The sequence below is a fragment of the Trichinella spiralis genome, assembly GCF_000181795.1.
Source record: "Trichinella spiralis strain ISS 195 chromosome Unknown Scfld6, whole genome shotgun sequence".
NCBI lineage: Eukaryota > Metazoa > Nematoda > Enoplea > Trichinellida > Trichinellidae > Trichinella > Trichinella spiralis.
The window spans coordinates 3,104,352-3,132,140 of record NW_003526945.1 but is presented as its reverse complement, the minus strand read 5'-3'; the positions used below and the strand labels follow the sequence as shown (position 1 = coordinate 3,132,140).

The 27,789-nt window shown below is 33.3% G+C and overlaps 7 protein-coding genes across 7 annotated transcripts; all 7 read right to left on the bottom strand.

Moving 5' to 3' along the window:
* Positions 1-4,761: 4,761 nt before the first annotated feature.
* On the bottom strand, positions 4,762-5,622 carry Tsp_10753 (hypothetical protein). The gene is made up of 4 exons (XM_003373738.1): positions 5,579-5,622; positions 5,390-5,558; positions 5,320-5,361; positions 4,762-4,866 (listed from the first exon to the last, which is right to left on the bottom strand). Exons 1-4 carry the CDS (start codon positions 5,620-5,622, stop codon positions 4,762-4,764), a joined length of 360 nt encoding a protein of 119 aa, XP_003373786.1.
* A 949-nt stretch (positions 5,623-6,571) lies between these two features.
* Tsp_10754 (hypothetical protein) lies at positions 6,572-7,912 on the bottom strand. Its single transcript, XM_003373737.1, has 4 exons — positions 7,757-7,912; positions 7,546-7,621; positions 6,790-6,935; positions 6,572-6,601 (listed from the first exon to the last, which is right to left on the bottom strand). The coding sequence occupies exons 1-4, from the start codon at positions 7,910-7,912 to the stop codon at positions 6,572-6,574; spliced, it is 408 nt and encodes a 135-aa protein (XP_003373785.1).
* Positions 7,913-8,715: 803 nt separating this feature from the next.
* Tsp_10755 (putative LSM domain protein) lies at positions 8,716-11,030 on the bottom strand. Its single transcript, XM_003373736.1, has 8 exons — positions 10,990-11,030; positions 10,441-10,471; positions 10,129-10,222; positions 9,999-10,049; positions 9,189-9,358; positions 9,023-9,128; positions 8,800-8,964; positions 8,716-8,747 (listed from the first exon to the last, which is right to left on the bottom strand). The coding sequence occupies exons 1-8, from the start codon at positions 11,028-11,030 to the stop codon at positions 8,716-8,718; spliced, it is 690 nt and encodes a 229-aa protein (XP_003373784.1).
* Positions 11,031-15,546: 4,516 nt separating this feature from the next.
* Tsp_10756 (putative cysteine-rich motor neuron 2 protein) lies at positions 15,547-16,312 on the bottom strand. The gene is made up of 2 exons (XM_003373735.1): positions 16,247-16,312; positions 15,547-16,068 (listed from the first exon to the last, which is right to left on the bottom strand). The coding sequence occupies exons 1-2, from the start codon at positions 16,310-16,312 to the stop codon at positions 15,547-15,549; spliced, it is 588 nt and encodes a 195-aa protein (XP_003373783.1).
* A 703-nt stretch (positions 16,313-17,015) lies between these two features.
* On the bottom strand, positions 17,016-19,308 carry Tsp_10757 (putative von Willebrand factor type C domain protein). Its single transcript, XM_003373734.1, has 13 exons — positions 19,300-19,308; positions 19,197-19,277; positions 19,037-19,089; positions 18,842-18,858; positions 18,622-18,692; positions 18,462-18,561; positions 18,242-18,351; positions 18,026-18,169; positions 17,919-17,960; positions 17,656-17,812; positions 17,482-17,599; positions 17,128-17,245; positions 17,016-17,027 (listed from the first exon to the last, which is right to left on the bottom strand). The coding sequence occupies exons 1-13, from the start codon at positions 19,306-19,308 to the stop codon at positions 17,016-17,018; spliced, it is 1,032 nt and encodes a 343-aa protein (XP_003373782.1).
* A 1,845-nt stretch (positions 19,309-21,153) lies between these two features.
* On the bottom strand, positions 21,154-22,384 carry Tsp_10758 (conserved hypothetical protein). The gene is made up of 4 exons (XM_003373733.1): positions 22,351-22,384; positions 21,965-22,050; positions 21,698-21,828; positions 21,154-21,268 (listed from the first exon to the last, which is right to left on the bottom strand). The coding sequence occupies exons 1-4, from the start codon at positions 22,382-22,384 to the stop codon at positions 21,154-21,156; spliced, it is 366 nt and encodes a 121-aa protein (XP_003373781.1).
* Positions 22,385-24,430: 2,046 nt separating this feature from the next.
* Tsp_10759 (conserved hypothetical protein) lies at positions 24,431-25,149 on the bottom strand. Its single transcript, XM_003373732.1, has 3 exons — positions 25,054-25,149; positions 24,732-24,891; positions 24,431-24,525 (listed from the first exon to the last, which is right to left on the bottom strand). The coding sequence occupies exons 1-3, from the start codon at positions 25,147-25,149 to the stop codon at positions 24,431-24,433; spliced, it is 351 nt and encodes a 116-aa protein (XP_003373780.1).
* Positions 25,150-27,789: the final 2,640 nt, after the last annotated feature.

The following is a 27,789-nucleotide window of genomic DNA, read 5'->3' as shown; positions in this document are numbered from 1 at the left end:
TTTATTTGCCCTCAGGCTACGCCTGGGGCTATGCCTCAGGCAATTTTTTAAAAATTTTGAAATTTTTTGAAATTTAGCCCCGGGCGTCGCCTCAGGCTATGCCCCAGGGCAAATAAAAATTTGCATATTCCCGCAGGCTACGCCCAAAGCATTTTATTGCACATTCTTTGCCTTCAGGGGGATATGCAAATTTTTATTTGCCTTCAGGCTATGCCCAGGGCTTTCCCTCAGGTATTTTTTCGAAAGTTTTGAATTTTAGCATCAGGCTCCTTACTTCTGCAATTCCATACATGTTCTCTACTTACCTCACTTATTACGCTTTCCAGTACCCCCTCCACTCAGCGTAGAGTGACGCCTTATACTTACCTTTACCTCTACGCTCTTTAATCCTACGATGTCTTTCTTTATACTTACCTGCACAACTTCCCTTTTCATTTTACTCACCTGCACCCTACGTACGCACTTACCTTCAGTACTTACCTGCAGTCCATTTACCTGTACGCACTTTAATATAACCGCTTTGACTCCACTTACCTGCATTTTGATGCTACCTACCAGTACTTTACGCTACCTCTACTTCTCTTAATGAAGAATTTAAACATGCCATGATTCTAAAATTCATAGATGAATATAGTTATATACCCTATTATGGCCATATTATAAAAAGTAATTGAAGACGAATAACAGCCTAATAACGCATTTTGAACGATTTTCATCTAATAAAAGTTATTAGATGGAAATCATTCAAAATGCGGCTCTCGTCTTCACAGTTACGCACCAAAACTTTAAATACAATTCTTCTACAAAAATTAATGAAATTCTTCCTTACCTTGCGTGACAAGGAAAAACAGAACCGTAGGAAACGCAATTTGAGAGTGCCATCGGCTGCGACTAAAAAATTCATAAATTGCTATCAAGAACAAAATTCTGGGATGTACAGCGACGTACCTGTTCTATTTATTTAACGTATTTCATTGCTGCCGTAAACAATATCGAATTCCTTCTTTGTGAATTTGTGATAAGCAAAGGCACACTGGGACGCCTAGAAAACGCCTTTACGTCCATGTGAACACGGGTTGCAAACGGTGCAAGCTTCATGGGATGACGTAATCCACAGCTATTATAAACAAAAACTACTTACTAATTTATGTCATATCACACTGGAAACGCACTCTCGAAAGATCTGTACGGACACCGGCGCTACTCGACTGTCTCCACATAGGCTGCTAGAAATACAATCATCTTTCTTACTCTTATGATAAGTGAAACCACACTAGTACCAATGATGAACGTCACTGCGTCAACTTCAACTCAGAGGGCCATCAGAAGAAACATCGAATTCGTTTGATGTTAACGTAATGCTGTCATGGATAAAATGTGCACACATTACGTATCCAATTGCAATTAGGAGCAAGCTCGATACTTACGGATGTTTGTGATGCCACATTTAGAACAAACTGATGTGAACATGACTAAGCACGGTGTCCAGAGCGAAAGGGACTTGAAAACAGTTCAGCTAATGATGTTATACGTTATTATAGATATTCATGTATTCATATTCATAATCATATTCAGATAGATATTCAAATTCAATCCATGTAACACTGGCATCTTCCAGCTATCTAATTAATCAAATTCAATACTTACTGATGAACGATACTGATGATGTGATAAGCAAAGGAACACTGAGACGGCTAGGAAACGCCTTTACGTCCATGCGAACGCGGGTTGCAAACGGTACAAGCTTCATGGGATGAGGTAATCCACACAGCTATTATAAACAAAAACTACTTACTAATTTTTGTCATATCACATTGGAAACGCACTGACAGGAACAAGCAACAATACGTTGTCAGGATTTGTACGAACGCTGCTCGACTGACTCAGCGAAATCTGCTACAATTACAATCCATTCCTTCTTACTTTTATGATTAGTGAAAACACACTAGAACAACTGGGAAACGTCACTGCTGACTGTATCTGTAATTACAGAAGTTACCTAATTCTACCTATATCTAATACGCCTATCGACTTGCTATCTAATTAAACAAATTAAACACTTACTGTTTTTTGTAATACGTTTTTTGAACGCTGGGTCGGCAACTCCAACAACCACTGTTCATCAGCTTTTACCTGTCTTTACTGATAATAGATTGCATCTGGGCATTTTCAAAATGTAGCAAGACAAATGTAATTTTCAATTCTTAAAAGAATTGAATCAAGGGCACCTAATCTATGATATCATATACATAATAATTTAACAATAGTGCTGCAGTTAGAATGAAAGCAATGTGGCGCTAATAGCACTGCAACCTTCAACCTAAATTTAACAGAAAAATTCAAGTAGAAAGCAACGCATATTCATCATGATGCATAGTTACCATATTCAGTTAGTTTTCAGAATTCGGTTGTTTCATATTCATTCATATGAATGTAAAATAATGTAAATTCTAAAAGTGAATGATATTAATGCAGTCATCTATAAATAAAAAACAGAAATAGATACTTCTTCGTCTTCAGCATCTGATGTATCTAAAACTTAGCAATAATAACACTAGAAAGACACCCGCCAGTTTCCATTCACCACATATGTAAAGTAACATGCATAGCATGCCACCACCAAAATATCAAATCCAACTTACCAGTTATTCATGGATGGTGTTGAAGAGCGGAATTATAGTTGACCACGTGCTAGATTGATAGCATTGCAGTGAACTGCATAACCTAATAAAATCGATGTGCTTGGTCAATTGTATAATAAGAAAATTATGCAAATGACTATTTACTTTGCTTCAGGAAGAATAACCTAAATTTCCATCACTAATAGCGCAGTAAAATAAACATTATAAGCAACATTATGAAACGAGACGATGAAATTTATTACGTTTCTATTTACACACTTCATATTACTACGTAATATGGCATTGTTATGCAAATTATTTTCCCTAAAATTACCCAAAAGGAAATATTATTAACCTGAAGCATCGCAAATTACTAAAAATAAACGGAAATGCTATTACTGTGAATTTATGCATGTTGTGTAATTTAGTTGCTTGAAAGTACAAGGTGATTCAATAATTTATATTTTATCAATGTTTTTCATCTAATCAAAATTATATGGATAATAAAAAAATAGCTTCCACTGAAAATAGTTTCGAAAATAAAATACGTTTTCAGATTTATGGAAAATTAAACAGTTGTCATGAAATTTTATGATGATAACTGCGACAGAAATTTTATAATATACAATTCATCTTAGCACAGAATTTAACTAGTGCGCAGCGTAGATATCATGATGGTAAGCAGCTACACCAGTGGGTATGCCACTTGACAGCTTATTTACTATTGAAATTTTGTTTTAACTAAACTTTTGTTTACACCTTATGATGATTTATAGTAAGACTGCAAACTTGATGGAGAACTGCATCAGCGCGCCACATACAATATGAGATAAACCTACTAGCCGAAATTAAGTAACTCAACGATTTGCAATGAATTCAAGAAACTTATGCGGGTGACAATTCTGTATTGCATTTCATGAAAAGAATAAAACAAAAGAATCAGGATTAGCCAGGATTTGGTTATATTGCTAGTCGACAGCAATTATGAGAAATTAAATTTATATGAGATAAAAACAACTAAGTGCTGTTCATTCAATTCGAAATAGGGGGGGGGGAAGAATTTTCAGTTTAATGCGATCTCTGTTCAGTTTAGTATTATTACGAGATCAATGATGGGGATCATTAGAAAGGAAAGAAGGGCGGGACAGCATAGCAGGAAGGAATGAGTAAGAAGTTGAAGGATGGATGAGGTGGAAGTTGTCACATGCGTTCTTCCACTCAATCGTCACGTATAATATTCAGGTGTAGGTTCATTTATCAATACTGACAACATTGATGGGCATTGAGTTATTTTCTCAATGACAGAAAATAGGTGCATCTGTATAAGTCAGTGCCACTGGCGGTACAATAATATAATAGAAACTTTAAGGAGTCATTTCAAAAATGAAGGGAACGTTACTGCCATTCTGAAAGTATGAAAGGTGGTAGTATAAAAGTGTGTTCTCTAGCTAACAGCACCTTTCCTATGTCATACTGAAACAATCTTGTGCACGATTTGAGCAGTGACAATCATTTAGGGGTGCGATTCTGCGACTGCAGTATCCCGGTGACAGACATTTCCTTTCAACAACTGGGCAAGTATGTTACCTTAGCAATAGACATTGCAGTGGACAGTACAGATAATGCGGGAGGGGTTCAACTGCTATATCAGAGTGCTACTTCACAAATGGATTTGTAAGGACTATTGAAAATTAGAGCAAAATATACCATTAGTACTATTATATATTGGCTTGTCCGTAATAAAGTCTCAGATATTAGTTGAACATCATTACTGAAGAACAACGCGCTAGTTTCCATTCAAAAAGACTAAAATTAAGCATCTGGGAAAAGCTTTAAAAGCGCGCATGTTAAATGCAGTGTGCCAAGAAAAAGAAAGAAAACATTGTATGAAAAAATAGCAAATATATGAAAATTCATACCTGTCAGCAAACCTATCAGGGATGACGTATAAGGCAAACGTACAGTCATACATTTTGAAAGAGATGTAAGTGGTTTCTTCATATTTTTAGTCTAACAATCACAACGTATTTGTTGAACTGAACCATGAAAATGACCGAATAACGCAATGCAGTAAGTAAGTAGACCGCCATTCAGCAGCGAACATTTATACTATAGTGCACTTCTCTCAATAAACAGAAATTTATATAGGGAACATTGCTACCGCATTTGCATAGCACAAAGTGCACGTAGCAGAATGCCAACGGCAGTGTTTACCCTCACATTTGCATAAAGTTACTCTTCTGACCTAGAAATGCATGTATGCTTTGAAAACGTATAATAACAATGTAATGAGTCAACACCAAAGATTATAGTAATAGCTGAACAACAACAAAATCCTCAATACGTTACAGATGAAAGTCTCTGTATATCACAAATAATATTATGGCGTAATTAAAGAAGTATAAAATAGTGTCAGACGTAAATGCGGGTGTACTAGCACCATGATAATACTTTGCAGTGTTCAGCAAAATTCATTCATTAATTTAAAAGAACTGATTGTTTAATGAACATTTCAATCAAACTTTGATCAACCACTTTGAAAAGATAAGGAATGAATGCAAAAAAATAGAAGTTTGGTAAAACATAACATTTACTGAAAACGCAAAAATAATGAATTGATAATTTAATGTAATGCACATGCTGAGTTGAAGTACTAAAAATTGTGTATCACGGTTGTCATTTTAAAAGAGTGACAAACCGGCAACATTGTTATCTTATATGCAACGACAAAATAGAGAAGCTAATTATTAAAAATTTATACATTTTACCCCCTCAAACTTTACATCCTGCACTAATGCACATTCATTTACTGATTTTAATGAAACATATTCTGCAACCGTTTGAGAAAACATCATCAATTTTTCAAAAATAGCAAAAGTTATTGCAACTGAAAATTCAGATATCGAAGAAGGATCATTTTTACTTGACTTCACTTGACTGAATTAAATTTAATAAACATGTTGAGACCTGACGGTACAATTCCTCCTAGTGAATTCGTCATAAAAGTGATGTTGGTGAATTGGGTTGTAAGTGCTGATTTCTACCTCCTAGCTTTATACTTATTGCCAGTGTACATGAATCACAACATCAACGTACGGTAAAATATGAGCAGCTTGCCGTCTCTACTGACAATGTCATGAAAGTGCTTATATTTTTATATTTTATTTTCAGCAATAATTCGTTTATAATATATTTATTTTCCTTTTGAAAAGTTTAATACTTTAATACACTGCTGCTAAACGTAATCATGAAATTTATCACAAAATATATGTCTTCTTGATAAAACATAATCTAGTTATGTCAGGCTATTATAGATTCAGTATCTACTTTCAGCAATATTATGATGTTAATCAATTTAAAAATGTAACTTAAAAATAATTACCTTTTCATCATTTGGAAAAACTATTTTGAAGAGTTGTGTAACGTGATTTACCATTTTGAATAAAAATGATGACGCTTGTCAGACGTCCTTTGAGAACGTCTTCCATTCTAATGTTGCTGGAAACCATCCACCTAGAAATATTTCAAGTCAACCTTACAAGATAATTCAATTCATGAATTTTCGTAGAATCAAAGTATACGCAACATGCACATCGATGAGTTATACATTATGATTAATATTTCGTTTTCTTTTCGAAAATAAAAATTTGCATGAAACATGTGCTTAACACGTTGTGCGAATAATGTTTGTCATGCTCAGTAAACAATCTCCGCGACCGTTGATGCAAAATCACACAAACAACAAGATATGAGATAGAACTTTCCAATATTAACGATAATATAGCTTCGCACATCTAGGAGCCGTTGTATAGCCGAAATTAAATAAATTAAATAAAATTATAGTTTAAGTGTTAAAGCGAAAGTTTGGTCAAATTATTTCATCTCTGTTAGGCGCGTCTCGTTAACATGCAAATTTTCGTGTGTTCATTGCCTTGCCGTTTGTTTGCTTATCAAGTATAGCTCGTCACAAGAGTCGGCTTCTAATATATTTAAAAAACCATTTGATATGCTTATTTTTCAGCAAACCAATGATATCTAGTAATGGGGGAATAAAGTAATTTTTATTATTGTAAAATTGTCTCTCGTATGTTGCTTTTATGGTGAATTTAGAGTAACAGCCGCGAAAATTTTTATTCGATAACGTAATGAAAAGCAGACACAGTAAGACTTGTATGAAAGGCAAAAAAGGTATGCCAATTTTTGATCGACTAGAATGCTGTCGATTACGTTGTTTAAATGGTTTTTGGCGTACGGTGAGCAGGGCGAGTGGACTGGCGTGGAATTGCAAAATTGAAATTAATTTGAAACGTTTTTCTTCAAATTTTACAAAAAATTTAAAAGTAAATGAAACACTCAAAAAGCAGTTGAAGTGCAAAATGAACCGTATGTTATTTAAAATGAACCGTAAATTAGGTAAAATCTCGCAACTGGAAACAACAGATTCATAAGTTTTTTTCCACTAGAAAATAAGTGGTAATAATAACAAACACGTAAACGGTAGAAAATTTTAAACATGAGCTGTAATAATACGTATAGTATGCAAATTAAGGTGGTTCATAAAAATGTACATTAATACGGAGAACTGTACCAAAACAAAAAATTGAATTAGGCATGACACGTCTTCACATGTTTGAACTTGAGTTTCGAAAATTCAAAAATGACCTACAGAAACTGATGTCATTGAAAAAAGCTCTCCATGAAAATACATGAGCATAGTGGTTGCATGCGCTGACAAACAAAATTTTTAAACGGAATAGAAAATGAAAATATACTTAGAGAGCTCTCTGTGTGGAAAACAATATTTTGCTGATTTGTAGAACAGAAAACACTAAAAGATTGATTAATAACTATTCGATCTGTTTTGTCCACAAAAAAAAATCATCGTCATGCACTAGTGCAACGGAAATGTTCGACGTATTCTAACTTATATCCAGAAGCCTGTGTTTAACAACAAATCGAAATGTCAACATTTTGAAACAGCTAGGCGATAAACTATATATCTATAAGGGAAAATTCTGTTTCACAAGTCTTTCGATTTTTAATGCTTACTAAAATCGAAAAATATATAACTGCTTAAATATACATGCATTATTCATAAAAAATACCAGAAGAATGTTTTAATATTAAAGTGTTACCTTGATGCAGTTTCTTTCATTTCCACTCTTGTCACACACCGCAGCAATCAATGGAATATCACCCAAATGAAATATTGACCATGGGTACAGCATTCGCCTTTCAATAATTGGCGTTATAACCTTGTTATCAGTGATTTGACAATCATCTTTCTGCATATTTCGTCATTTTTAATTATTAATAATATTTCAATGATTTTAATCCAGAAATATGCTTAAAGAAATTTTACTGCTTTCCATAAGTTTAGAAACTGAATTATATTTAACAGGTATACAGGTCAAAATGAACGAAATTAAATTTGCATATAGGCCAATTTACTCAATACATTTTACTCTGCTTAATCAAATATTGCCGTAGTGCTTGTTGTTGTTGCCTGAAGGAACGGTTTTTCCTTTTCATAGCTGATTTATGCTTCTCCACAGGAAAAGCTTTCAGTTTCACCACTTGCTTCTTATTACGACCCACGTGAGTTCCCTTTGTAAATATTATAAATGTAGTTATTTCTCCGCTTTCTTTGAAATGCATAAATTCTAAAACTTGAAGAACAGTATTATCACAAATTTGGATGACAAATGTTTCGTTTCAAAGCGAGCAATAATAAAAAGCGTGAAGTTGATTCTTTCAGACAGAACGTTTATGAACAAATGGGCGGGTGTTACCGACGGATCAGATACTGGGAAGTGACAATGCTTATTAAAAGCATGCAAACAACAGCAAAGTTATCAATTCTGAAACCTGTGAGGTTGGAATTTATTTTTTTATAGATATTAAACGTTTTTCTGTTGTTATTTAACATGTACGTATGCGCCATATGCCGTTATTATTGCTGCAGCTGAAGAAACCAGACTGTCTGACGACAAACTGAATATTCACTGTACGGTAGTAGTAAGGAACATTTATTAGCAGCTTCTCATACATGAAAGTAAAACATTAAATATGCATGCATTTTTCTGCATTTATTTCAAGTTGAAGATGAAGGTGGCGGCGGCGGGCCTAAAAGAAATTGCATAAAAAATGCGCCTAGCCATTCAACAGAGCATGTTACCTCGCATTAGGGGAGCAGGAGTAAAACCGGGTTGACGTACAGGCATTGGTGTCCCAGGAAGACGTGGTGGAACCATTCCCGGCATCGGAGTTCCTGGCATACCATATTGCGGCTGCATCATCGCTGTTGCAGGCCCACCAACTCCTCTGATTGGCCCTTGTAAGCCTAACAGAAATAATACCTTCAAAATAATTATCATTGCATTAAAATTTCCAAATCAAACCTGGTGCCATTCCAGGCATTGGAACGAATGGCATTCCGCGTCCAACAGGTTTTGCCATTCCCGGTCCAGGAATACCACCACACTTCGGAATTTGCGGAACATCGTCCTAAGGTTTCAGCTTTAATTGTCAATAAATTTAATTTAATCAATTTATCAAAATGCATACATCTTTTAAAGGTGGACCATCAACCGACATACTAACAATGTGCTCGCCACGAAGTAAAATAAATCCAAGAGTGCGCTTTTCTTCGCGCTCTGCTGTTCGTCCCTCTTTCGGCCGATAGCGACGAAATTCTTCGCAGTCGGACAATACAACATTCATATACTTGTCAAATGCTAAAAAAAGCTGAAAATTATAATATCTGAAAATCCAAAATTTGACTTCATTTATGCATAATGCAAACAATTGACTTTATAAAATCTAAAATAATTCCATTTTTATCATAAAAAGTTCATGCTTCTTTGTCAATGATGCTACAGTGCACAGTAAATATGCTTAGTTTACAACAATCACTTAATATTTTCAAAAGCATAAATAACAAAAAAAGCACTTACATCACTTTTAAGTGATTCAAAGGAATTACTAGAACTTCTAAAACCAATCACTCTGAAAAAAAAATCACCCTTGCGGAAACGATATGCACGTTTGTGTCCACCTTTTAAATAGCAGTTTCAATTCAATATTGAGAACCTCCGTACCTTGTAACTAACTAATAATAACCAAAAGGATGCTAATTAAATTAAGAAAAAAAATTAAATAGCATGCAATTAAAAGTAATTTCGCTTTAAAAATTGTAAATTTACAAATTCAACTAATGATTAGGAAACTTCACACTTCATAGAACTTTTTAATTTCATGCTTCACGCAACAATAAACTATACAAAAAACTGTGAGAAACCGTTTTAACTAAAATGTTTTAGTCATGAACGAGCCGTAATAATGCAGAAGCATCGCATAACCATGGTAGTCATTAACTAGTACGTAAAAAGTCAGTCCTATCATCAAAAATAAAAATTCGAAAAATACCTAATAGAATAAAAAAATAAAATAATAAATACACAGCAACAGTTTCTGCCAAATAAATTCAATAATTTTTGAAGCTCACCTTTCAAATATCCGATTAGAATTCGTGAATCTTGTAAAACTATTTTCACCCGATAATTCAGATGCCCAATCATCTTATGACTTTTTCCAACAGTCTAAACAAAAATAAATCAAAAAAATATTTATTTCTTTCAACTGCAAATTGAAAGCTACCATTTTTGCGTGATTATTTCCAGCTACCAAACGACAGAATACCAAACAAACGAATGACCTATGACTATCTGCGTATGGTCAACATGAACCTGCATTACATTTTTTTTAAAAGAAAGAATATGAAAATTAAAAAAGACTTGATTTAAAATACAGATTAAACTACTACGGTTAACTGATCATTTCTCGGATAACTGAAATAAAATATAGCTTTAGGCTACAGTATGGAAACATTTTTGATAATGCAAAATGATTAAAAGCATCAACAAATAGTTAATATAAAATATTACACAAATACATTTTAAATGCTATATAAATACTTCAAAATAAGTTTTGGTTTGAAAAATAAACAGTCCAACTTTTTTGTCTACAGTATACCTAATAGTAATTTCAGCATTTACTGTAATGATTAAATTCAAATTTTTAAGTTGTTGTTTTATTTATTTGTAAAAGGCTTTTAACTGTAAATCTGGAAATTTCTAAAATTATTTAATTTCCGTATCAGACTTAATTTAGCATTTTTTAATTTGATGAATATGAACATGTGACCATGAAAGCAATTGTATACGTAAATTTTTCAGTGTGAAAACTCAAATACTGCATTAATTCATATCTGAACCACTTAAAGTTTGTTGTTAACTTCAACGAAGGGAGAATTGCACTTTAAAATGCTTCCCTAGCCAACACCTACAGAATAGAGAACCGCACATACCTTTTGTTTTTAGTTGTGCTTTGTGTTGTCCGCGTCTTCATTCTTCTTCATGTCTGTAAAATACTAAACATCAAATCACATGCTCACTTGATCGTATGATAAAAGTTGCAAATCATATATTAAATTGAAAATCAAATTTTCACATATAACAAGTAACTGTTTTTCAAAATGAATATACAAAAGTTAAAAAAAATAATGCAAACAACAACGGTAGACAAATTGAATACTTTTTATTAAATAAAAGTGGTATTCAGTTGTTTGTTATTAAGCACAACAATAAACTGAGAGAACGTCACACGTCGCCGCTGCTAGCCATGTCAGTTAAGCAAAGTAAGCAAGGGCGTTGTTACTGATAAGGCTATTTTAAGACCACTTATTTGCATAATAAACAAACAAGGCTCACATGGAGTTACTCGACATAGCCAAACTGCACTAAACCCCAAGGGTGAATTGGCTTTCCTTCTGAAAACAGATTTTTATCTTTCATTATCTCATGATCTACGTTACATCAAAAATTGAAATCAAGATGGATATAAATCTGAAAAATTAAAACATCACGCATATATTTCACCCCTAAATAAATATAATATTACTGATTTTCTTAACTGCTATTTTTTGTGATTGTATATTTTCTAAACTTTGGGATTGGACGAACATGCATCCGCTTTACAAAATACCTAATTAAATGTTTGATGAATGTATCTGCAGTGTAATTATTTATCAATATTCGTCAACAATATTACTCACAACGATACTACAATATATGATGTATTTATTGTGGGATAGTAGAAGTAATAATAATTCGATTTCCTCAATTTCTTCAAAATATTTAAATTCAATGTAAAAAAATCAGATTTATTTATGAATTTTTAATGTACGGCTTTCAATTCTTAGTATGAAAGATGTTTTGCTATATTTTCAACGTTTTATAAAGTAGAGTTAAACACGAATATTCATATGCTAAAAAGTTTGCCATCAACGTGCCCTGGTGTAGATATTTTGATTTATTTTGACACTCGACCAAAGATAATTATTTTTTAAATAAAACTGACACGTTTTTTAAATTGAACTTCTTTTATAGATGCTGCAAATGTTCGCATAAGGTATAAATTCGATCGATACTTTTATTTGAATGTTACCATCATTTTAGATGGCCATTACTTTTGCTTCATGAAGGTCACTTCGTTCAAGAATTTTCCTTTTGGTTCAAACAGGCCGATGTCAAATCGGTCTCATGATGTTTTGCCGAAAACATCTATCTCGCATTGTAAAGAGAGATGGCAACATTATCAGCAATGATGGCCTGAATTCCTTGTCACGTTTTGCTTTTTATTACCTTTCAGCAGAATAAAATGTTTGCTTTAAGTATGGATTTTGATTATTATTTGTTACTGTAATATTTTGAAGTGATTCTAGCACTTTTATTATATAAGATGATTAAAAATGCTTCCTGAGAAATTTGATCTTTTATTTGAATTATATATACATATATAGCTAGCTATGATGCTGGTATATTTTAAGCTTTGCAGCAGAAAGCTGATAACTTATTACACGTTGAAATAAATTCATTACAGCCTATTATTTACAAATATAAGACCAATTTTAGTTATACAAATCCTAGAGAACGAATTTTGAAGCTAGCATTATCTATGGCCATCATTAGCTTTCCACATTTGTATTGTTTACTTCCTATGACCAAATCAGCGATGTTTTTGTTTCCCTTTTCTTATCATAAAAAACATACAGCTAGTAAGAAAATATTATGCACCATGGTTCAGTTATTATGATTTGAGATTTAATTTCTATTTAATTCCTTCACATTTTGAAGTTGCCATCTGGAACATTTAATTTCTTTGTATTATTTAATCTGTGACAAAATATCTGGCTACATTCTCTTTCCTGATGAAAAATCTGATTTATTTGAACCTCAACTTACAAGTCAATTAATAAAAATAAGAATGCTGCACGGAAAAAAATCAGCAGTATGCGCCTATATACACATAACAACACTTTAATTATTTAGTCGAAATTCATTTGGAGAGGGGGTAGGGGAAGGGGAAGAAAAGGGATAGAATAAGATTCGATGAATTTTGTCAAATAAACGCCAGAATCTCATAAAAATGGCATAAATTCAGCTGCTTGTAAATAAGCTATTCTCAGATTGAATTTTTGAATCATTTCTGTGACTGTTGAACTTGTCAACTTATTGATTTGTGAGCTGTATTGTTTTGTATTAAGTTGTACTACTACTGTCGCTAATATAGAACAAATGCTTAACGAAATGATATATATATATATATATATTTGTTTGAACAAAAGTTTAATAATTGAAAAAGCATGCGCTAAACATTTCAGCATTTACCATTCTACAGTCTAGGGCAGTGTCAGTAGTAGCGGTTTAATTGCTGCAACTTTTTTTAATTTAAACTGCGTTTAAAAATTATTCATATCTTCAATGAGAGTTTGCCGTAATTGGAAAGCAAAAAGCAAATTACTGCTGCTATTTTTAAAGTGGATTAACCTTGATGCTTTTATTTGTTTAATGTTATCATAAATAATAAATTACGCAGTAATGTAAATGTCATTTTGCCATGCGCAGATCTTAGTTTTTCAAAAGATGATTATGCCACTGCCCGGTACTGTTCTAATAGACAAGAAAGTTCAACCACTGGCGCCAACAGACCATTTAACGAAGACATGGTCAACGCAATTGATAATGAAAAAATTGAGCAGCTGACGCCACATTCAAATGCTACAGCTGGCATTGATAGTTAACGTACGGATGATAAAGTTGGTATGCTCATAAAATGATTTTTGCAAAGCCGGTAAAATATTTGGAAAAAATATATAAAAAACTGCAATAATTCCTTCTTGACCCATGAAATAAAATTTCCACTGTATGAAGAATAAGTAAATATGCTTTTGTGAATTATATAACGTCCAGAGCATTTTACTATTTTTTCATTTAAAATCACAAGCACTTTGTTGATGGGAATGAAATGCACTGAAATTTGAATTCTCTTTTTTTCGGTTCATGTACTACCATGTAGATTTGAATAAAGTATTTTGAAAATTGCATACGAATACTGCATGTTATTTGTAATTTTGTAAAGCTTTAGTAAATTGCCAACAATACTTTCAATAATTTTCAATGCAAAGCAAATTTTCATTTAGCAAATAGTTAATTTTCAAAACTGAACTGAACAAAATTGCAAATGGATTATCTGCATTTTTAATGTGCCAACAACAAAAAGAGAGAGAACATGTCCATCATTTTGGATGGACATTTGAAGCATTTCTCGCCTCTGTGAGTAATTAACAAACAGTACTTTGCAAATTTCAAACACTGACACATTAATCGCAAGAATATGGATGATAAAATGCAAATAATGCAACACGTGACAAGTATATATATTTATGAATTATAATTTTTCAAAAATAATTTGATGTCTATAATATTTAATGCAAAAGTTTAGCAAATTTTTCATACAAAAAATGTGGTTATGTGTATTTTTTAAAATAATTCTATTTTCGATTAAAATTTTGTTTAAAAATTCAAAATCCAAATCATGAGGTATTCTAAAACAAAAAAGTACGCTTGTTTTGTAATAATAGCTTGTAAAGACATATTTTCCCAGACCAGTTGTTAGATATCCCAACAATTTTGGTGACGTCATTGAATAATATTGCTCACCTACTTACTTTTCTGGCATGTGCTTAATTGCTGTTGATTTGATTCGGAAAATGGAAAAAAGGAAAAAACCTGCCCAACATGAGCTGCCAAAAGTGGGACCACTGTGACGAAGAAGTCGGATTTTGTCAACGACCTTGGGTGCAAATATTCCATCGAATGCGCGTGGCAGGTCTCTTATCCAACCTACAATTGCCCAGTGGGTTGTACAAGCGGTGCGCTAGCAACTTTCAATTATTGCCAATTTGTTGAAGATCAATTCAAAGAATACGTATGATAGGTTTGATAAAATCAAAATGAACAAGCCTGTGATTATTAGTGCTTTATGATTAATATAACTCATTAACGCTTCATTTGCAAATTTTCTCACCGTAGCAGCATCATCGCGTATTTTTCCCAATTATGATTACTTCGACCCAATTACTTAGCATTAAATATGAATAACAAATGTGCTATTACGCAATAAAACAAATACATGGTGGCAATTTTCACAGAGAAAAATTTCATTTCCTTCCTGATAGCTTCTCCTTTGTTGAAATTGGAAACAAACAAATAAATCAACTATGAAACTATTTGCGTGAATTAACAGAATTTTTTCTAGTATGAAATTCATCAAAAGTTGAACTATTCACAGTTAGCTTGAATCTTAAAAAATGCAAATGTCGAATTGAAAAAATATACCAACAAAAACTGCACAAAGGGGGATATTTAAATCCATTTATTGTAAACACAAATGTATGTAAACAGAATAACATCCGATTCGTACCGGACACTATTTTTGCAATTGTTCAACAACTGCGATTATATAAAAATTGTCAAAAGTTAATTAATACGGTTGGAAAGCTTTGAAAACAGCTTACTGGCAATCAGAAAAGACTATCAAAGAGCGCGGTTATGTTGGCATGTTGCTGTTGTTGCTCAAAGAACGTTGCGTTAGAAAAATCCTGGTCAAGCGAAGGCTCTTGTCGATCGTTTAGCATTATCCAAGCGATGCGTGCCTTTTGCCTATTTTCGGATTTCTTGATCAAAGGGCGCCATTTGTTCTTGCGGCTATTCGCCCGGTAATATTTTCGATCTTGAACACTTTTACACGTTCGCCAATTACCAAATCGCCAAGAGCGGCCAAACCGTTGCGCACTGTTCACCAGAAATCCAGACCTTGTGATAAAATCATCCTTTTTGTCGTGATTGTAGTTTCCACAAAGTCCGCACAGTCGATCCTTGTATTTAACGGATACTGTAGCATCAATATAGCTGTTACCATCCCAGACGATTTTCAGACCAGCGTTCAAACGGAGCAGAATGTTGAAAGATTTGTCATACATCACCGAGAACGAACCAAGTTCAACATACGGCAGGCTGATATCTTTGCGATTTACTCGCACCTTCTAAAAATGCAAAAAATACTCATCCAACAATTAATGAACGTTTGGCAAAAAGTTTTCCTATTATTATTATTATTATTAAAGTATTTACACAAACAAATCTCTGATTCTCAATTATTAAAATTCTACAAAATCAATAGTTGTGCTTTAATAACGAGTAACATTGACTACAAAGAACAACGTGCTCTTCTCCAATAGCATCAATGAACTCTGCTACTCTCGTCCAACTTTGCAAATGCTTCTCCATTCTTGTATCATGTCATTATCGACTTTCGCAATGTAATTCTTCTCCAAGGACGCAACATTTGGGCACAGAATTATTTATTTGCTTGTCAAATGGAAGAAATATGTGAATAAAAGACAGATTACTTCCGTTAAAATTGAAGAAAATATAAAAGAAACATCTTAAATGTACAATATGAACCGGTCTTTGCGGTGAAGTATTAAGTGAAAATTGAAATTATCGAATAAGTCAACTTCCGGTCGGCATAAAATTCATAAAGTGATGATAGCCGATTAACCACTAGTCATGAATAATTATGAAAACCCAACCAAATTCTGCGTCTTGTACATGCATTTATTTCTCTGCATAATCGGTAGATTTGTAATCAGTTAAAATTTTGTTTGAATTTCAAATTATACTTGAAAACTTTCAGTAATAAAATCACAGTTAAGCTGTACGTCTACACTGTACTCGTACACAATTTATATTGGTTTATATAATTACACGAAATAGTGAAAAAAAGAAATAAAATCAGCTTTTTCGACATCGTTTAGTTCTGAAGTGCTACAGTAATGAGTAAGTAAAATTTTAACTATTGTTTCTGTCGTTCAAACACAGCTAGCTCGAAGCTATGAGGGCAATAAGCAAAATAAATCCGGGTAAGTGTAATGTTTCATAGATAAATGTAAAATTAATCATTCTTTTTTTTCCAATATAGGATAAACATTTAGAACACTGTCTAAAAAAGTCTATTGAAATATGCTGAAAAACTAATTGCAAATAAATCTATGACTGCTATTATTAAAATACAACAAATGCACAATCTTGTTCCCAGTTACCTTGTTTGGCAGCAACGAAATGCGAATTTTGTTTGGCAGACGAATGGACACGTGTCGAATCCTTGCAGCAGGGTAAATTTCATTTTGCACAATGACAGTGAAAGCACGTGTTTGAAATCTGAAACAACAATTTCCAAATTAACCAATAAAAATTGCCCAGTTATCATTGTATGCAGATAGATACTGTTGGAATATCAAAAAAAAATTGATAAAGAACGCAACGATTATGATACTAAACTGCAAACTATCATGTCTCTTCTGACTCGAATAATGTCGAACTATATGTTTATCAAATATTTTTCACATCAAGATATTTAATGTATAAAAAAATGTGAATGAGATAAAAATTTTCACCTTCCATTATATTGGCAATCTTGTGTGAGCACATATCGGCAGCTACCCTGAAATTTAAACTCTCGACCATCGAAGGTTCTATAACGAGTTTCCCCCAAAACTGTACAAGTCGCATCTTCTATAACAACGACAGTATGATATTTATTAGAAGTGAATGGAATTTTCTAAGCTTACTTTCCACACAAATTGAGCAACACTGTCCAGGTAGCAACTTGGCCGCATAACCAGCAGGACAGCGCTTCCTTTTTGAGCACTTTTGACGGTGGCAACTTACTTTGCCGTTTGAACATTCGCACTTGGTACATACGTCTCTTTTAAATGACTGACCATCCTAACATTGAAATAAATTTTATAATTTATTTTTTATCTTTTTCCTTGTAGCATTCATTAAAAATATTAATAATAAAATATATTGACAATGTCTCCAAGATATACACGCGATGTTTTGTTGTAATGTCATAAAATTCGGTTCTGATTTTCTCAATAAATGAATAATAATAGAAAATTGAACAATAAACAGTAAAAAGTGATAAAAATCGCATACTTTGTACAGTTTATCTCGAAAAGTGCAAGATTGGAGATCATAATTACGACAAACGGGGCAACATAAACCAGGTATAAATTGCTGTCTTTGTTTGGGGCAGTTTAGTGGTGAACAAACAAATCGACGACATAAAATTCCTGACTCCTAAAATGTGGATAAATTATGTCAAATAAAAGTTGTCTAATCCCCTCCCCCCCCCCTAATCACTTCACACACCTGACACATACAAAGTGTACAAGGATCTGGTCTAAAGCTTTGCTCAAATTGATAGATTCTATTTCGAAAATGACACGTTCTCACAGGAAGTGCTATGTTTTCTCGTGATTCTAGAAATCAATTCAAAACAACAAGAAAAAATAAAAATAGAAATTCAAAATTCTTGACGTAAGCTTTTTAAAAAGTTTTAAACAGCACAATAATACAAAGCGTTCGATACTTCTACATTCAGGGCAGCATGATTGTTCAGGGATGTACTGTTCAGAAACAGGGCAGTCCAATACAGGGCAAGCTGTTCGATAACAATGGCAGCTACGTTCCTAGAGATAAAAAAAAATTATCTCATCAAACATGAAACTTCATTGCACTTCAAAACTTACGTCACATTCGCACTGCACGCACACACCCAAAATGCTTTTCAGATCCAACAAAGTTGCATTTCCTACATCAGCTAAAATAAACAATAAATAAATTTAAAACAACACAACATCGAGCATAAACTATTGTATTAAAGTAATTTTTAAATAAAAAATCAAAATATGAATAGAAAGAATGTTTTGAAAATGGACATACATCATATGCCCAATTTTCTCGTAATACTCTTCTCGAATGCTCTACTGTAATATAATGCTATAATATAAGCACAGCAAAACTTTACCAATTTGTAATTTGAATGAATCATAATCGTAACACTGCATACTGATGCAGAATTAAGAGAAGAAATATTCATATTGTTGTTAATAATTTTTCGGTTAAAAAGTAAGCAATGCCAGCGAAAAAATTACGTTCAATAACATCATATGTATTGTAGTGGCATTGTGCGCAGATTTATTTACAATTAATACAAGCTGAAAGTTAACTTTCAATTGAATTGATTAAGGAAAAAAAATTTTTTTCACCTTTCACAATCAAAAAAGTTCACGTGAAATATGCTGTACTCACATCGTAGACAAACTGGACAACAATAGCCGATAAGTCGATGCGGATGCTGGCATGGTACAACACAGTGAATTCTTGCACTAGTGACAACTCCAGCCTAAATTGGAATCAATTGAAACAAGCAACATTGATTTTTTAAAAAAATATTTCATATATATCATTTTTGAATAGTGAAATGAAAAATGACATCCTTTTCCCACTGACACCGAATTTTTGCATATGCACATTAAGAAGAGAAAGCAGTGCTGAAAATAGTTGGACAAATGTTACAAGTTGAAGTCAATTCTTTACCGGTGGCAATTACAATTACAGCAACACCAATCAGCAAAGATTACTAATTTTCGTTTTCTTCACATTATGACAGCAATTTATCAATCAAGAAAGCATAGCTGTCCTGCTGCATTGTTGCACCAATCTGCTCACATCACATCACTGTGGAATGAAGAAGTCAGTGTGCAAAATACAATTCCAACTGTGCTTGTGTAGAAAAAAATTGCTATAATTCAAACCCTGTTTCAAAATATATTTATTATACAGCTACTAATTTCAAAAACTTTTACCAGCCTTTTTTTTATTTATAAGGGCAGTAAAAAAATTCACCACAGTAATAGCAAAAGAAAATTCAAGTTTGTGCTTTCCAAAGGGTTTTTCTTTTTTCATTGCCATTACAATAAGTCAGCTGTATGATAACAAGCTGAAGATGAGCTTTTTTGCTTGTATTCGCATTCGAACAGACAGAACAGTGTTCTATTGATTTGGAAAATTGATTCAAACAATACAAATTATGTCGAAGGTCATCATGCACATTTCAAGAAGTGACCAACACATTTCCGTTGAAAATCATACCCTGGCATCCCACTCTTTTATGCTAAAGCTTTTCGTCCAAGCGATGTGAACATTTTGCACAGCAGATTGATTTTATGTATTATGTGTATATACATATATATATATATACATATACTTTTTTTTCTTCAAAATTACACTTCAAAGAATCCAATTTCTCTATAAATCATGCGGTTTCTTTGTATGAGGCATTTTCCAGAAGAAAGGAGGGGAAAAAGTTAAGGCCCCAATTAGTGCAAATGGCGATATTGTGAAACACAGAGCCGCAACAATGGCACCTGTCGCTTAATAAAGGTCAATTGTGTAGAAACAAAAAAGAGCAACCTGTCGTCAGATCGCTGACGATCTGTCGCTTCAACATGATTTACTGAATGTTCTTCACTGAATATACAAGGCTTTGACGACTGACAGCTGTTCACTTTTGATACACTGTAAAACAGCTCCAAACCAACCACTGTTTGGAAGATTTCATTAATTGGTGTTGTTCATTTTTGCTTCATCTTGTAAAAAAATACTGAATTGAACGAGAAAATTTGCTCAATTAAATTTAAATCAACTGCTAATGGACACTTTTTTTAAATAAAAGATCAAAAATTGCTGACATGCTGACTACCAATCCCACTTTAAGTTCTCAAACTATTTGTACTGAAATACCATTTGCAAGTGAACAGTGATGGAAATTAAGGGAAAATTGTATTTTCATATTCATTGTAAACTTCAAAATTTAATGGACAATCTAATGTAACCCAACTGATGTACCAAAAAAGAAAAATTCTCAATACAATTAATACAATTTAAAAACTCTCCCCTCGTCTCAATATGGCAATTTTTCAACCGATTATTACGTTAAGTAAAAAAGAGACAAATTAATCATTGAATAAAATATCCAGCACTAAGTACAGTGCAAGTAAAGTTTCAAATAATTATTTTTTATATCGATAAAGTATAAAATAAATAAATTAACATAAAGAAAAACAGTTCATATTACCTTGCATGTCAATCGTCTGCAAGAATCTTGAGTACTCATCCATTGTTCTCCGTTGATGTATGTTACGTCCAAATATTGACATTCTAAAGTTGAAAGCGCTAATTGAACACGTGAAAATGATTTTTATCCTTATTTCATCCATCTATTTATTATCGACCTTTACACTGCATACAACAGGAATTGGGATTGTTTCGAACTGCAACGGGACAGCCTTCGAGAGGGGGACACTTTTTCGTAGTACACTGCGCTGTTCCATCCTTAAAAATGTATAATAATAATAATAATAGTTGTTTCAATTATAATTAAGCATGTTGAATGAATTTTCAGATAATTTTCAAATGTAGCAGTAATGTAATTATTCAAATTAGAAATTAAATTCAGTTAGATATTGTATGAAGAGATAATTTTTCAAAACTTCAAGTACAGACTTGTGAAAATGTAAAAAAAATAATAAATTCAATCTTGTTCTTGTTTCTCAGTATTGTATTTCTAAATGTTATTTTCATTTCTTCAGCTTTTGTTCAACATTCTGCAAAAACGGCTATTACATTATCTGTAATTCGCGCGTATATATATGCGTATTTTTTTTGGAAAGAATAAAATATCTTCCTAACAAAAATAACAAATTTGCTTCAAAATTAAACGTGAAATGATAAATTTTGAATTCCATCTTGGAAAAAATGTACACTGCTTTAACTTCAGCTAATATTGGCAAAGGCAGTCTAGATGATAAGTTCCAGCAGGCGAACTGGATTTTTCTGACACCAATGCAAGCATGAAATAACCAAAGCGCGGCTATTGAAAGAGAAAAGCGACACTGAATCTGAGAGAAGAATTCAGAACATGCAAGATACAATCAAATGTGTAAACAATATTTTAAAATTGATAACTATGACTTGAAAAAATATTAAATCTAAAAAATGTACAAGTTGTTTTTAATCTGTAAAACTTACCATGCATGTGCACGTGATGCAGGGATCATTGGTTATTCCTTGAATGTTCAACAGCTCTCCTTCACGATAGCATGTATATGGATAGCCTTGAAAAGATAAAAATAAATGTTGATAATTTTTATTAAAGAAATGCACACACTACTATTGATCAAATGAATGAATGAATGAATGAATGAATAAATAAATAATATCGAACTGATTTCGTATAGTAAATTGCTATGGAATAAAAAAGTTGCAATTGTTATGTGAACAGACAGACACTGATGAGCTGTTTATTATTTCTATGGCATTCAAAGAAGACAGAAGAAGCAAAGAAGAAACAAGAATTAATTATCAAGTAACTCTTGCCTGTGGCAATCAGCAGTACACATTCACAGATTAAAAACCGGTGTTCATTAAATTCTCACAAGATTTTTCCATTTTCTATTCTGCATAAATATTACATTTTCGGCTTGAATTTTTTACATGGACAATATACAAACATATGTGTTGTTATAGTTTTCACTTTATGCTTTATCATTTAAAAAAAACACTAAATATGCTTGCTGAATAAAAAGAAAAAGTTCAATTCTATCTGCAGTGGTGTTTCTCACCAAAACAAACAAGATCAATCTGCACCACCAGCGGCAACAGCAACAGCAGCAGCAGTATGTTAAATATAAATTTGAATTTTGTTTCTGCTGTGTTGTATCATTATCGCGTGGCTAACGATAAGAATTTGAACAGAAAAAAAGATATGCTCGCTCGCTCTATCAGAGGAGGGGGGTTATGGAAAAAGCAAAGGCGGCACGCCCTTTGAACAGTTGAATCAGCATAGCATCTCGAACACAAGTGGCTGTAGAAGAAATGCTCCGTTGCAGTTCGGCTATTTTTCGAGTTTGTAGCTTGGTAAAAGCGTAAACTAGCCTATTTTGAAACAAACAGGAATTGTGCCCCTGATGTCGCCGTATTTCACTTCCCATACAGTTGACTTGCAATAAACAGTGTGGATGAATTTCAATATTGATCCAATGATAATCTGCTGTTCAAGCTTCAGGGAAAAAAGCACAAGCCTCACCGAAACAGATATCTCACATACTTGGTATAAAAATACCACGGCTAAAGAGGAAACATCGAATTGGAACATTCATTTCTACTCGTCTATCTTTTTTGCACATTTAGTTAAGTATCGAACATTTCCGATGCTGAATTTCAAATATCTCCCTTTTTATTTGATCAATTTTTTAAAGTTATCATTAAAATAAAATTTCTGCTCATTTCTATTAATATCTACAAAATGCAACATATTATCGAATACATTGCTAATGGTAAAAACGGCAAAAGTCTCAAGTTCAAAATGCCTTTCACCTCTATTATAAACAAACAAACAAACAAACAAGAGAATTGAAAAAAAAATTCTTTCCACCCATAATTTGTTCATCAGATTCGATATAGCTATGAAATTACAATTTCAAGACAATTGCACATCTTCTAACATCAACAGCATACCCAACAAGTCCAATAAAATATTCATACTATTGTTTCAACGACTGCTGTTGCTCAACTCATGTAACGACCCATTTTTTGTGATACTATCACGTCAGTGGAAAAATTACACACGTATCATATCATATAAGTTCATACGTCCATCTGTTGTACAACTTTATTACACTTTTTAATTGATGAATATAAAAAATGAATTTTATATTTAAAAAAAGGTTTTAAACCGTTTGTTAATTAATAACGTGGATAATCAGAAAGTGAATTATCGAGAAGAGAATATTATTATGAATTTTTTACAAGTGATAAAAAAGAAAACAATATTCTTTCCGAATGAAGATCAAAAAGCTATGCAACAAAAAACAATAAAAGTGTAAAGAAACTGTCGGCACTGTTGTTGCTGTGGGTGGTGTTTTTGCACATTTTTATGACTCACAAAGTTCAAATAAAGAAAAAAAAATCAATTTATCAATGCTGTCGGATGAATAATATAAAAATAAATAAAAAAAATACTAAAATATTGGAAAATCGGTTTTTTCCCCTACACAAAACAAATTTCAATCTTATCTGAGGAAAACTGAGCTGTTAGAACTATTTATATTATAAGTATAGCTAAATAGCGCTATTAAAATAAAATCTCAAATATTATACAAACCATTAACAATTGACAACAATTATGCAAGCTCGGATGTTGAAAAATGTACGACAAGCATGTTGATGGATGTGGTAACAACGATGGACAATGTCGGGACAGTGTGGCGCGGAATGAGAAGAAAAATTGGGCCAATTAATTTTTACTCATAGCCTGCATGTTCTAGTTACGACATTAAAGCCCGAAGCTGAAACACTGATTAGGTAAGCATGTCAAGGTAGCGGCGTCGCGGTCGTGACAGTGCTGGCGGCGGCGGGCGGTGCAGATAGGCTACCCGCGGTCAGGTCGACCGGCAAATTGCCATCCAACAGTGACTAATAAGCGTGTTATTGATGCTAGCGATAAGGAAACATATACAATAAACTATTGCCACAGTTGGTCATAGATGGTGTCGCCGTTCTAATGACCAAAGTGGCGTCTGACTGACCAACTTTTAACAAAACAAAAAAAAAGATTTCATTCATTCATCCACTCTCATATACATATACATGTATAGATATAGATACAGATATGTTGGTTTTTTGTTGCCAATTGTTATAGTGCTGTTTTATTCTAATAGATAATCACTTGAGGAAAAGAAAGAAAATGGATAAATAATAAAATGGCCAATCAACACAACAAGCACACTCGACTTACTTTTGAGAACGGCTACAGCGTCCATGCCGCACACTAGCACGGCTGTTATGCATGCAATTGTAGTGACCAACGGCATTACAATGAGCGTTGTTGTTTGCAGATGGCTTGGAGGAGGCCTTCCAAAGAACTCCGAAAGCAAATTATATACCGACAAAACTGACTACATTCCTAAAAAGAAAAATTGTTTCCATCAAAATTCATAACCGATGACGCTTATATATATATATATATATATGTATATGTAACAGAAGCTTGTAGAAAAAATCTCCGCCAAAACCCCATGTACTCATGAATAATTTGAACAGTGAAAATTCAATTTAACCAACAGAGAAATGCAGTTATTGCACAAAAACGGTGTCAACATTGACAAGACATTATACTGGCACGTTATGAGACCAATGTCCGTCGGCAAATGCATCTCAGAGGATGGAAGCCAACGACCGGGCCCTGTGGTCACGTGACCAACACTGTTTGGCGATTGGTCAATTTAACTGTTCGGCTTTTACAGCGCCTGTTCAGCCGGCGGCTATCGGCTGAAAGCAGCCGGTTGCAACGGCTTACCGTCCGTCCGGCCACATCAAGCAGGAAGTTTAAATGGTTGTTTTCTTCGGCTCGGTTGAGTCGTTAAATTTGTGAAGTGATCAAAAATTGGAATAAAATGAAAAAGAGAAAAAAAAAACATTCACATCCATTCGCTAATCTTACCAACGTGACATGAAGATGGTGAATGAAAATTAAAAATCAATAACAAACAGTAATAGTAATAATAAGTATTATTATTATTATTAGTGGTAGTAGTACTGTAAGAGTAAAGTTTATAACGGTTTCAACTAAACCACCCGCGTTGTAATTGTTGTCGAATATTGCAATTTCTAGTCGAGTAGCATCGAAAAATCGGTCCAACATCAGTCTCCATCGAACATGCTAACAACAGCTCGCAAGCTGCACTAGCCGTGTGATTTCGCTTTTGTTTTTGTTTTTGAAAAGAAAAACACATATCCCCATCGCACATGCATGTCTTTCAACCAATTTCCAACCATTATCACGCCACGTTGGCGTTTTTCAATCGCATCACACGATTATCCAAAAAAACCAACTATTTCTTTTTTTCCCCACACAATATTTCCACTTCAGCTACCACAACAACAATTCACATTCCACCAGAAGTTAGCGCGTCGAGACTGATGTTCATTTGAAATTCGAATAAACAGAAACAACAACAACAACAACAACAATAAAGAAATTTAAATTTAAACTAACCTCGATGCATAAATATGCATCTGCTACTATCGGCTTTGTCGCTTGTGACTAATTTTGTTTGTTCCGCGACTCTTCCTTTTTACGAATTCAAGCTAGTGTAGTGAAAACCGGAGGAAGAAGCTTCTTCTCTGACCTCTTTCTCCGACCAATCAGTGGAGGAGCTTTATCTGCAATTTCTGCTTGTTGTTCAAATTCGAAACTAACTGCAATGGAAAGCTGCTTCCGTTGGACGAATCGCACCGCCAGACAAAGCTAGAACAATAACAAGAATAGCAATACGCACTCGGTTATATGTCACCAGTTAAAAATCAATACATACGTATGTATATACATGAGCGTTGTTTGTTTCGAGCTGTTTATCTCGGCCGGCTAACCATACTATACTACAGCACACTATATTACACTACACTGCACTATACTATACTATCCGATACTATACTGTACTATTCGATGTGGTGAATCTTGTTTCGGATTGGAAATGTGCTGATTCATTATTGATTGATTCGATTGAAAATGCAAAACTGATCGACCCGGAAGTGATACATTGAATCCATTTGATGCATTTCAACAAATTGTTTTCAATTTTATTTTCCACTTTATAATTTATCTCAATTTCAATTCAACACATACACACACATACACAAACAACAATACTTACTTATTAAACGAAATTGAACAACACCCACAAAATATGCAAAACAGCACATTTTCACACTATTATTATTATTATTATTGTTAATTTTTCTTCTTCAAAACTGCTCTTGCTTTTTCTATCACAATTTCAAATAAAATCAATTTTCACAAATACAAATCCACTTCTCACTGGTCGAACTTTACATGGGGAAGGTTGAAAAGCAAAAAAAAATATATTAAACACAACGCAATTGAGTTGAACAAAAAAACCCAAAATACCTCTCATGACTTACAAGTCGGTTGACCACAAAAAAATCAAGAAAGAACATAAAAGTAAACAAATAAACAATTTAAATTATGAATAAAAAACATTTTAAAAAAATAAAAAAACAACTCAGTTGAATGACGATCTGGAAAAGCGAGCAGAAAATACCGCCAATTTGCTTCATGTCACCGGCCACTTTGCGATAAGCAAGCCGACAATGACGCACAAGTCAAGTGAAACGTGTATTAAAAAAAATTAAACATAAAAACAGTGGTTTATCAAATAATATTCGAGAAATCTGATTTTAGATAACGTCACATGCGTGTTGTACAGGAAGGAAGTAGTGACACGTGGGACGTGATTCAGGCGTGGAAAAAGGTAAGCATTGTCAACAACACTGAAAAATGAAATGGGGGGGGGGGGGAGGGAGGGGGAATTGAATTTGTTTATTAATTGAATCAAAGATATCCGTGAACTACTACTAATACTACTGCTAATGTATGACCGACTGACTGAATTTTCGTCGAAGAAACTTCCCACAGCACAGTTGTGCCACCATGTATTTACTACGCATTGAAACTGAACCAATAAACAACTGAAAACCAGTATACAACAACAATAATACAAACCACTTTATGCTAATATTTCTTGTTTGTTTGCTTGTTTTAATTTCATTAAATTCTGCGCCACTTATATTCTGATGAAAAGCTATCATGACAAATGATAAACATGCATGCGTGTTTATATATGCGCTGTAGCACTTGGATTCTTCAACAGACGAGACAAGCTTGCTTACTCCGTTGTTATCGACTTTGTTTCAAAGCGTTCAAAGACTAAAGATAAAAAAAAATAAAGCCCCAAATCAAACGGATAATCATTTTATACAATTACGCGACAGCT